This window comes from Clupea harengus, chromosome 4 (genome assembly GCF_900700415.2).
Source record: "Clupea harengus chromosome 4, Ch_v2.0.2, whole genome shotgun sequence".
NCBI classification, from domain to species: domain Eukaryota; kingdom Metazoa; phylum Chordata; class Actinopteri; order Clupeiformes; family Clupeidae; genus Clupea; species Clupea harengus.
The window spans coordinates 28,808,003-28,820,502 of record NC_045155.1 but is presented as its reverse complement, the minus strand read 5'-3'; the positions used below and the strand labels follow the sequence as shown (position 1 = coordinate 28,820,502).

Sequence of the window (12,500 nt, the reverse complement as noted above, 5' to 3'; positions counted from 1 at the left end):
CGAGGTCAGCCTCAGGTTTGGACGGGATCCTGCGACAGGAAGACCTCGAGGTCTGGCGGGGCTTAATAACTTCAACAGAGGCCAGCGGTCAGTCCAACAGCACAGCACCAAAGTCAACTCAGCATGGCACCAGAAATATCTATCTGCCCCGGAGAGAACCAGTAGGAGTTGGTAGTACTGGGTCGCCAGGGCACGACTTTACAGCAGGGTTAGAGAGAGAGAAGGGGGGAGATAGAGGGAGAGAGAGAGAGAGAGGGATAGAGGGATAGAGGGATAGAGAGAGAGAGGGGGGAGAGATAGAGGGAGAGAGAGAGAGGGAGGGGGGAGATAAAGAGAGAGAGAGAGAGAGAGAGAGGGAGAGAGAGCGAGAGAGAGAGAGAGAGGGTCTCTCAATGTTAACATAGAGCAGCCATGCGGGTGGGCGGAGTGTGCGCATACACACACATACACACACATACACACACACACACATACACACACAGCCCTCGATTCAGCTGCTTATTAGATTCTCCGATTAAAAAGGAAATGTAATTAGGAACCGCCCCACTGATTAGCTCCATTAGCTTCAAGGCTCCAGGGCAGTGCTTGTGTGGGCCGACGTGAGCGAGGGGAAGTTTGAAGGAGAAGCTAACCTTTGCTAAGCTTTGAAGCTGCGCTTTTAGCAGTTTATAGATGCATATTTGCAGAAAATGTTGGAAAAAAAACACAGAGTTCCTTAGGTACCATGTGTCAATTTATGTGTCACGGTGTCCAAATCAAAAGTGATTAACAGAGGGACGCCACCACAGAGGGCTCACAGCGCCGATCGCACCGTGACGTTAGATTGTTGACATCGAGGTGTGAGCAGCCCAGCCATGTGACTCCCGCACAGGAGGAGCCCACGTGGGCTGATCCAGGAGCAGTACGAGCAGCGGCAGCATCATTAGCAGTCACACACCCAGTGAGAGACCTACACACTACACACACACACACACACACACACACACTACACACACACACACTACACAAACACACACACACTACACAAACACACACACACACACTACACACACACACACTACACACACACACACTACACAAACACACACACACACACATCTCACACTACATCAGCCATCTGCTAGTGTTTGCTAAAGGCATCTACCCTTGGCACGCGGGGCTGCTGTTTATTTGTTTCACACTCTATTCTGAAACTTATAAATGACGGGAATAGCGACGCCTCAACCACACCCTAGGGGCCAGCACTGCTCTTCAACCTTATCTTTGAAAATAAACCTTCATAAATCTTTACTCTCCATCAACGCGCTTAATAAAGACAACGACGTCAACTGTGGGTCTTATCACAAGAGGCCTCATTGTTTGGCATTTCACAGACAATGCGTTTCCATTCTCCCTGACCAGACTGGCTAGCCGTCTTTCTGTATGCCTCCAAGTGCTGGATCAGTCCGGAGCACAGCCCTGGTGTTGTACTGGGGCTTTAATTGCTTTGGATAAGGTTTAATCAATGCCATCGTGAATTTTGCACAAGTGATGTCATCAGGCCTGGGAGGCAAAAGGGCAGCTGATTCCAGCTCTCTTTTCTTCTTTTTTTTCTTTTTGTTTCTAAATGAGCTCTTTGTGGCTGTGTGAGCCAAAAGCCAAACATGAAGCATGGTGCCCTGTGCAGATAAAAGCACTGATAAACTGATTTCTCAGCGATCACATACCCTCCTCTAGCGTGGGCAAACATGCTACGTGTTTGTGTTCGATACGCCAGCCAGTGAGCAGTGAGCAGTGAGGCACACAATCCTGTTAGCTGGTCAGAAACCCCATGACCTCCTCTCCAGACCCAGACCCAGAGCCCAGTGCAGCAGAGGGGACAGATAGCCATATCCATCCCTGTAAGAAAAGGCAATCTCACACACTGCAAAAATTTTAATCTTAGTAAGATGAAATATCTTAAATCAAGGCAATATATGCTTGTTTTTTTGTCTGACAAGATATTTCTTACCAGGCATTTTTTATGTTAGAGCATTTCACTCGCTTCAAGTGTTTCAGTCCTTAATTAGCTTAATAAGGTATAAGGTTCTGAGCAAGTCAATGCTTGAAACTAGTACAAAACTGCTTTGTCAAAGTTAGAATCAATACAAATGTACTTGTTTTTAGTCTGGCCACACTAGTTTTAAGATATATTTGGGTTATTGAAAAAAAAATGTTGGTTATTCAAATGTCCTGTGATCATTTTGCTTATTTTAAGTAATATATCCCCCATTTTATAACTTTTTTTCTTGTTTTTGAAAGCAGAATTTTTGCCATGCTGTCCTCTTTTCGCTATAAGCAGGAAGGCTAGGTGTGTGTTTGTTCATTTAGGAAACCATTCAATCAAAGCTGAACCCTTACTGTTACCGGTTAGGTCCACATTAGAACAGTGCATCCAAAGCAGAACCCTTACGGTTCCACGTGTACACCAACGAGATGTAGGATCTACGCTCTGTGCTTTGGCACAGCAGTGGACTGCCAAGACCAAAACAGTGGAAACAGAGAGAAAAGAGTTGGGATGGGAGGATGGGACGGAAGGAAAGACAAGACGAAACGAGGGAGAGAGAGGCAGAAAGAGAGGAAGAGTCTTGTCATGTGGTGCTGTGCTGTGCTGTGCTGGCCAGCTGCAAAAGTGTTTGTCTGGGTTAACCCTTTTTTCGACCTGTGGCGTGGCCTCAGTGCCTGCTCTGAGCCGTGTCCACACAAGCTAACAGGCCCAGCGGCTAACAGGGGCATCCAGGCACGCGCTCCTTCAAACACAGCCAGAGCTCAAGTCATCGTTTCTCCCCCTGGCTCAAGCTCAGCCATGACACCACCTCCTGGCTATGCCAATGAGCGCATGGCCTGCAGCAAACAGCAAGCAGTGACGCCTGGTTCTGTTTGGGCATCATGGAATAAGTCCTAAACGGGCTGTGAAATTTCTGCTGTGCTTAATTAATCAGTGTGTGTGTGTGTGTGTGTGTGTGTGTGTGTGTGTGTGTGTGTGTGTGTGTGTGTGTGTGTGTGCTGGATGGAAGGGCAAGCACTGCTTCACACACCCCTACATCTCCAAGACACACCTAATGTCCTGGGAGATGATGACGATGTGTGTGTTTGCGCGTGTCTGTGTGCGTGCGTGTGTGTTTTGTTCCATCCCCTGATGGTGTCACTGTGCCAAGTGACAGTGAGGGCGTGGAGCTCTAGTCAGTGGCAGTAAGTCACCAAACTAACGCACGTCTTGAGAATCCAGCCAGCCCCCAGCCAGAGGACCTCCACAGCAGCACTCCCTCCTCCTAATGGGGGGATTTCCATTCTGCACCAGTCCTTAAATCTCATTTCTTTAGAGGCTGCTTGAGAAGTGACCTTCTGTGTGAGGGGCTTAGACTGGCATTTTGATGGCCCTGGCCAAAACAGCCAGGTCTTTCAGGGCAGCTGCTAGCATGACGAGTGCATGAAGAGGGACACACAAAGCTTCATACTGACACCATGCAGAGCTGTGTGTGGGTGTGGGTGGGGGGTGGGGGGTGAGTTCCTGTCCATAAGTCCATGTGTCATAAATGGCCACATTCCATAAGTTTTTTTTTTATGATATGGCACGACACACAGCAGAGGCCCAGGATAGAGGCACGTCGAGAGAGACATGGGAAAGTGTGTGGATCTGGAGGAAGGATGTGTGTGTGTGTGTGTGGGTGTGTGTGCGGGTGGGTGTGTGTGTGTGTGTGTGTGTGTGTGTGTGTGTGTGTGTGTGTGTGTGTGAGTGGGTGGGTGGGTGGGGGGGTTTGGTGTTGTAGAGTCGGGCGATAAGTCTGGAGCCCCTCTATCTGTGGATGGGTAGATCTGCCATCATCCTCCTGCACAGACACACACAGGCGTCTCTGGCCAACACAAACAGGAGCTGAATTTTTGCCCCTTGCCGTTCTCATGGCTCTGGGCGGCTGCCTGACATTCCTCTGCTTCCACATCGTGTTGGTAAACTCCCGACGCTCTCTCTCCTCTCTCTCCTCTCTCTCCTCTCTTCGGAGGGGCGTGGGGCTGTGAAGCTGTAACTCTTGGCTGGATAACTCCCTTCAGTCAGCACTGAGTGAGGCTGGGAGCCTCTCTGGGATGACACCACTGGGAGTATTGGAGAACAGCACAGGCACTCACACACACACTCAGACACACACACACACACACACAAGGAAATTAGTTCAGTGTATATGCTTTTCTCACAGGCGTATGCGTCGATTCAGTTACATCTGTCAGCTGGGTGCGGCTCTGGATTGATGTGATGCACATTTTGGGATGAAAGCAGCAGGCAAACAGACACCCCCTTACACACACACACACACACACACACACACACACACACATTCTCACACTCACACAAACACTTTTGACCACACCATTATGTGATTCGCACAGATAGATTCTCACTCAACACACCCATAAACCTCAGTGCAGATGTGTGCGTAGTATCAGCAGAACTCAAGGGAGTTATCGGAGACCAGCGTAATGAGGCCTTCACTAGCAACAATATTTACTTTTCTAAACAGCCCTAATGAATAACAGACGAGCCGTTTGCGTTCAGATCGGCGTGTTCCATTATTGCTGTTCTGGTGCCTGGTGCTTTTGTTCCTCACTCCCCTGGCATCACCCAGCAGTTTTACAGCTGTTAGAGGTTTAACGGCAGAGAGAGAGGGAGAGAGAGAGAGAGAGAGAGAGGGAGAGGGAGAGAGAGAGAGAGGGAGAGGGAGAGAGAGGGAGAGAGAGAGAGAGGGATGGAGAGAGAGAGAGGGAGAGGGAGAGAGAGAAAGAGAGAGAGGGATGGAGAGAGAGAGAGAGAGCTAGAGAGAACATGTGCGCCATATTGTTTTCTTGTCCTTGAGTTATTCAGGAACCTGAATCAAAACACTCAAGTGAAATTAGCCCATAGTTACAGAGTGGAAACTTGAAAACATCGAAATTGGGAGAGTTTACTGCCTGCATCATCAGAAATAGTGCACAGCAATCAAACTAAAGTGAGCAAAACCACCGTGTTAAAGGTCCTCGTACGCTAACCGCTAAGCTACTGAGCCCGAGCCTGTTGAGAGAAACGAACACGGCAATTAGGAGAAGCTCTACAACTCCATGGCGTGTATAGGGCACGAGGCCCTGTAATGTGACATATTTATCTAATTCCCTAGGCATCATCTTATAAACACATGCCAGACTGCGCTTAGCACAGAAGAAAAACAGTTACTGATAGCAGTAGTATAGTATCTATAAAACATGTTAGTCAGAAAGTCCTGCAGTTTTGAGTTCTGGCGCCTGCTGGGGTTTTTTTTGCCCTGAGGAATAAACAGATTTAAAGTTCCCTGGCCGGGCCCCCCTTCACTGTTGGGGTAATTGCCCAGGGTAATTAAAGTCCTGCAAACCGCGCAACGGTGGGCAGTTCTTTACAATGCTATAATGCTCCTTAATTGAAAACATAAGATTACATCCTTTTGCTGCCACCAACAGCAACAAGACCCTTACATTGCTAATCATTTCACTCTTTTAATGAAAGAAAGAAAGAAAAAAACAGATTTGTTATGGTTGGCCAAAAGGAAGGAAGGCCAAGGCCGAGGCTACAATGAAACGCGGAGTGGGCAAGACGGCTCAACATCTTTTGTTCTCTTTTATACAACGTATGGGCAGAGAAAAAACTCAACGCATACATCAATCCAAGCATTGATGTTGAAGAACAAGGGTTTGGAAATGGTCCATCGACCATCTGTGGCAACAAACCATCTCTGGCGCTGACAGTTTGCAGTCAAAAACAGGGTTTTCGAGGCAGCTGGTTTTTCAGGGCAAAGGTTTTTTTTTCTTCTTCTTGATAATGAGATGAGTATGTTGCTAAGGAAAATGAGATTTAGGTTACAGTTTGAACCCATTCTGAAGAGGGCATTTACAAAAAAGCGGGGAGAGTCAAGTTGCAGCCAATTACTCATTCCCTTAAAACGCAGATCACAGTGTGTTTTTTCCCAGTGACATGTTGTACAATATTCTTTCGCAGCCCTTCAGGTCATTCTTTTGCAAAAGCAGGAAAGACAGTGGTTAAATCAAATCTCTCATGCAAGTCCCATAATCGAGTGGGTCACGTACTGTAGCAAGAAACGTCATTGCCAGACCTTTTTCTCAATTTCATATGAAGTACTTTGAGCTGAAGCTGAGGTATTTATCAGTGAGACTCAGTCTCAACACGAGTCAAATTCGGTTTGAGGTTGTAAGAGGATAACGTTCCTCGATGGCAGTTAATTCAGTTAATTCCTGCACTCTGTTTTTGTTTGGTTTGAAAATAGGTGGGGCTTGGGCAGATTAATAAAGTCAGCTCTCGCGGCCATCTCACTCAGGAACATAAATAATGTTATTATTATTCCAACAGCGTATAGGTTCTTCGAACGCTATGACTTCCATTGCGTAAAATGTGTTTTGGATAATCCGCTCGGATGGAATGCTAATGAACTCCAGTCCAAAGCCAGGTCCGGTCGACGTGAGGGAGACACTTTAGTTATCATTTTCGTTTTTTCTTTGACTGGTAACTGATACTCTTATTTAGTATTTCATTAGCAGACCCCAAAACTCACACAAGTGAAACAGCTGTCTTTACCCTGGGTGGGGTCAGAGATGGAGATAGGTGGGGTTAACAGAGGGTTAGTGAACTCATTGGGCTCACTCCGAAGGTATTCAACTCCGCCAAACATTCCTCAGCTCTGGCACACCCAAGGGGTTTGGGGTCCTGGGAGGAATTTCATACACAGAATGTCATTCCTTAGACTCCGGGAGCAGAGGTGGGAGGTGGGGGAGGGGGGGTCTGAAATAGCAGGGAGAAGGAAGGCCAAGTCAGCCTGAGAGTCATCTGGAGGAGGGAGGAGGAGGGGTTGGCAGGTGACGAAAGCCAAGGTGCTCCCTCTGCGGTTTGGGTGGAGCGCTGAAGAGGGGCCCCTTGGGGAGGGCCGGGGTCCGGCCTAAATCACCGCTGACGTCAAAGACTCCAGAGTGAAAATACGCAGATGATGATGATGATGAGGAGGAGGAGGAGTAGAAGGAGGAGGAGGAGGAAGAGGTGGAAGATTAAGAAATCCTCCCCAAGGAGATTCCCATCTGTGGAAAGCTGGAGAGAGAGAAAGGGAGAACCCCTCCCTGTTTGTGGAGACTGTGCACAGGGGTAATTACAAGGGCAGACTGTAAACCTCTCGTCATCCCCCGCGCCTCTCTGCCCCTGCCAGGGCAGCACTGTTTGTTTTGGTCTCGCCGTCACCAGTCAATTCCCGCTCTCTGGGCTTCGCAGGAGAGTGGAAAGATGGCTATCTGGGAGATGGCTATCTCTCTCACTCTCTATCTCTCTCTCTCTCTCTCTTTCTCTGTCCCCTGTTGGGAGGCTGGGAGCGGACCCCTTTGTTAGACACGTGGTGAGAAGTGAGAAGAGCTCAGGCAGTAGAGCACTAGGAGCAGGACTACTAGCACGGCTGAGGCACCCACACACGCCCACATCACAGGCAGTAGAGTCCACTAGGAGCAAGACTACTAGCACGGCTGAAGCGCCCACACGCGCCCACACCACGCGCGCTTAGATCTGCTAATCTTTCCAAGCCATGACTACTGAGGTCTTAGCGGAGGTTTGGCCTCTCCTTATCAAGATTGACTGGAATGTAAAAGATGGCACCCAAAGCCTGACACCTCGCTTGAGTGACGAGGTGCTGGGTGGGAGTAGGCCTGCGTCGTCCTGGTCCACACACTCAAAGTCAGCCCTTCCTAATTGTCACTGAGGTGCAAGCAGTTGTGTGTTAAAGGGTTTAGTGGTTTTTTGCAAGCCTAGGAAATGAGACTCCGACTAATCACCAATGAAACCAATCATCAGTAGCCTGGCTTTTGGGGGGATTTTAAGGGGGATTAGTGGAAGCTGTTACTTGGAGAGTTATATGACCCCTAAATTCAGTTAGTCCAGAAGCAGGTTGGGCCTAACCTGAACCAGATCGGTTCCAGAGTCATTTAGTACGTGGGATTCCTCGTTTTATGCCTGGTATTTTCCTGAACACGAGGAACGGAGAACCGAACATGCTTTCTGTCAGAGTTTGTCTGGTTATTGTCAGCAAGCTTAACCCGATCGCAGCTGCGGCTGGAGCCGATCCATCCCAGGCTCTGCGGGCGTCATCCGGGCACATAGACACTGTCACATTCCAACGGCCCTGGCTTCCCCCCTATTTCCCAGGGCTGCCAGCTTAGTCGCCGCAGCTGCATAGCATGATGCCACATGCTGTGACAGCGTCTACAAAAACAAACAGCCTGCGTCGACTCACTCGCTCGCTCGCTCGCTCAGCTCAGCTCCAGAGAATCTGGTGACCACATTTCATGCCCCGTCCAGAGGAGAGTGTTTAAGAGAACAATACGCTAATCTGTTCTGCGGCTGCGGTGACGTTATGCGAGAGGGGCCAGGAATTTTGGAACTCCATGGTCTGGGTTGCCTGAGGGCCGGAGCGGATAGACCTGACCCAGTGTGAGTGGCTTTCTAGTTGGCCTCCGTGTTTCACATTCTGGGAAAATACCTAAAGAACGAAAGAACATGTGTAGATGCTGTGTAGATGAAATGCAAACACACTAAAACATCAATATATATGTGTGTGTGTGTGTGTGTGTGTGTGTGTGTGTGCGTGTGTGTGTGTGTGTGTGTTCGCGTGTGTGTCTTTACACACGTTTATCATTACCTACATATGCTTACATGTGTGAGTGTGTTTGTGTGTCGGCATGTATACATGTATCTCTGTGCGTGCGTGTGTGAGAGAGAAAGAGAGAGAGAGAGAGACAGAGAGAGAGAGTGTGTGTATGTGTGTGTGTGTGTGTGTGAGCTTGAGTGCGTATGTATTTGTATTACGAGGGAATCAGAGTGGGGAGGATGTCAGGTCTGGGAGTGAAGCGAAACCAAATGCGGGACCTGGCTCCAGTTCAGACATCCACACACACACACACACACACACACACACACACACACACACACACATACACAATGATAACAGATCACCGCCCTCATCATCCAGAGCCCCCCCCCCCCCCCTTTACTGGCTCTGTGATAGCACTACATCCACAAGCCAAAGTTAGGGAACGGGGCCCCAAACATCTGCTATGGTAACCCCGCTTGCTATGGCGACGGCTCCAGTAAAAATGAACTAATCGTATGTCTCAACTGTCCATGCTCCCAGTCTGCGTCAGCCCTGACACAGAGGAATAGGTGCTTTCCTTTGTGTGCGAGTGCGTGTGTGCATGTGTGTGTGTGCATATATGTGTGCATGTGTGTGTGTATGTGTGTGTGTCTGTGTGTGTGTGAGTTATGATACTATCAAAAGACACATGTGTTCCAATGCACCCATCTGCTTGAATACTATTCAATGACAATGAACCACAATAACCGTCCCTTATTTTAGCAGTTTTCAATAAAAAACGGCAAACCTGAAGTGTGATAATTGAACCAAACGCTCCCACTCCCTCACCAAAAAGAGCCATCTTAAACCGAGCACCCAGGTCCATTTATTTGTCTATGATAAAAGCCAGACAAGGATCGGACATCTGCGGCGTTATTGCGGACGATGGAGGCAACCGCAGCCGGCTTGGGAGCTGTCACCAGTGCGCTTTAAGTCTCACACACACTCCCACACACTCCAGTCCGCCACTCCGCCAGATCAAATGAATGATGACTCGATTGACCACACCAGTTAGAGGGAAGGCTTAGTCAGAGGAGAAGTGGGCTATCCTAGCCAACAGCCTGTGTGTGTGTGTGTGTGTGTGTGTGTGTGTGTGTATGTGTGTGTGTGTGAGACGGGGGATCCTAGTGACAAAACACCTGTGGTGTACATAAAGCCAGGCTGTTTATGAGCATGGAAGACTGTTTATCGTGAGAACGCGTGTGTGATTCATGTGCGTTGCGAGATCTGCTTTTTGGACGAGGCTGGCTGTTTTGTGGTATGAACTCTTTTCTCAAGTGATTATTGTATCAATATTTTGTTTCCCAGATGCTGGCCAGCAAGATTAAGCCCCGGGCTTTAATAACATTTTTAAAAGCTTTAGTTGTTCCACCCAGACGGGTCCATTAAAATATATGATTTACCTGCTCACTTGGCAAAACCGTTAGGGCAGGAATCAATTCAGATGGGGGGAGAACAACATATTTCCCTGACCAGACTACGACACGATATTTTAGCTACTTCATTACGTACCGGTCGTTTTTCCCTCAGTCTTTGCAGTTCCGTTGATCCGGCGGCGCGTTCTCCGAGGCGTCTCTGGTGTTGACTGGTTAGGCACCGCCCCCACCGGGTGGGAATGACTGGGTGTTCCGGAATGCACAGCTGCCCGGTGGCATGGGAGGAAGTGGTCAGTCGGCCAACAGGTGGCTTTAGGGTGCCTAATCTGACAGTTTATTGTCGCTTGAAAAAAAAACCTGTGGTTTGGCAAGTGGAGTCGATGAAGAGTGGTCTGTGGTACTGAGAGCAATATACGGTTCGGTGAAAAAAAGGCCGAAAGACAGAGGAATGTTGTAATACTTACTAAAGGTACATCATCCGTGATCTTACCTTGTCTGGAGGCAATCCCTTACCATGTGGGCAGGTTTCCTCTCAGTCATTTACTTAAGAGAGAATAAGACGGAATGTGTCTTTATTTAGAAAGAGGAGCTCCACCCTTGGGGGAAGCATTGGGGCAGGTTAGTCTGGGGTCACAGCCTCAGCGGTGGCGTGGTGCCTATCTGCCCCGCCTGTAGAGGGGGCATTACCTCACTCTCAGGTTAATTGCCCCTGCTGCCTGAGCAAACAGTCCAAATTAGCCCACCCAGGCCAAAAGGGCAAATTGTTTTAATGTGACCCTTTCCCGTTTGCCACCCGCGAGGCGGCCTGCTTTATCCTGGCATGTATGTGTGTGTGTGTGTGTGTGTGTGTGTGTGTGTGTGTGTGTGTGTGTGTGTGTGCCTCCCGGACACTACATGACTCCAGCCCAGGCTTGGCCCAGATCTGGTGAAGTCAAGGTCGTTTCCATCTGGTAGCAAATACATTCTGCCAAGAATTCAGGACCAATAGGTTTAAAAGCTCTCTGTCCCTGCTGTTGCTGTTGGCCTTCTGAATACTACTATGTGATTTTAGTTTTGTTTTCTGTGTAAATTGGTGTCGCGTGCGTGGAGCGCTGGCGGTTGTTGAGGAGTGTTTTACTGCTGTCTGGCTGTGCAACAAATTGCCTTGAATGTGACCTTGACCTCTGATAAATCCAGATGAATGGTGCAAAGAGCAGCGTGTTTTAGGAATGGCGGTGATGAGCCAAGTGTGGTTGCGTGGTGCTGTGAGACAGCACGCATGTTCAGATCCTGTTGTGGTTACAGTCTGCAGTTTCTCTGCAGAGACGAGTCTCAGTTCAGTCTTTCTCCGTTAGCCAGGAGGAACAGCTAGCTGCAATACAGTATTTACTGATGTGTATTAATGCTAATATGTGACACCACCAATCCATGTGAATCCTTACGGGAGACAACCTGAAATGCACTCATGACTAATTCCCGATAGCAGCAGAATGACGCTGGAATCATATAAATTCATGTATTTCCACATAGCAGAGTCGATCAATTTTTGTCAGGTTAGAATTAGTACTGAACACTTCAAAGAAGACCTCACTGAAGCTTGATTGTTGTTCCTCAATTGTAAGTCACTTTGGATAAAAGCATCTGCCGTATGATTAAATGTAAATATGCTTTGTAACGGAACCGCAAAGACATCTGACGATGCCTCTTTCCCTGCCTTAGGTGGATTCTGCCAGGATGATGCTGCCACTGACGCCACTGACGCCCCCGCCGTCACTGACTCCGCCGCCGTCCCAGCCAGGGGTGATGGGGACCCCACTGATGCTCCCGGGGGGGACCCCCAAACTCCTATCGAAATCTCGGTTCCCACAATCTTCCCGCTTGGAGGTAAGGACTCCAGATGTGAGGCTCAACCTCAAACAGGGGGAGCTGAGAGGAAGTGGGTGGAGAGAGGATAGGACTTGTGCTACTGGACAAGTGCAAACTTTGGTTTCTGTTTTTTATTTCATTTTTTATTTTATTGTGATCTAATTTTACAGCACTTTGGTCCACGTCAGTTGTTTTTAAATGTGCATTATGAATACATTTGGCTTTGACTAGTGAGAGAGTTCAAGAGAGTCCCTTTGGGATCAGCAGCTGTCTTAGCATCATGTGTAGCATCTTGGTAGCACAAGGCGCTAACGTTGCAGGAGACATAGGCTCAGTTTCCTGAACGAACACAAACACTGATGAAGTGTATATCCTGCATCTGCTAAATGTTCCCTAGAACAACTAGATCTGCTATACAATGGTATTTAACCATAATGACCGATCTCCTTACCAATTACCCACATCTAGATGTCCAATTATTTCCTCCTTCCCCCATGTTAACACATAATTTGAAGGCCTTATTTTGATGCAGAAGTTCTACAATGTACCCTGTGCTTGTTATGAGAACAGCTTTAGACACTGCAAT

At 48.3% G+C, this 12,500-nt stretch overlaps 1 protein-coding gene across 1 annotated transcript in view; it reads left to right on the top strand.

Annotated features, from left to right (window-relative positions):
• LOC105900107 (hematopoietic progenitor cell antigen CD34-like) overlaps positions 1-12,500 on the top strand; it is a 26,380-nt gene that overhangs the window by 1,859 nt on the left and 12,021 nt on the right. Inside the window, exon 2 of the mRNA XM_012827360.3 lies at positions 11,768-11,932. Coding sequence (XP_012682814.1) covers positions 11,768-11,932 — 165 coding nt within the window. The remainder of the gene's footprint in view (positions 1-11,767; positions 11,933-12,500) is intronic.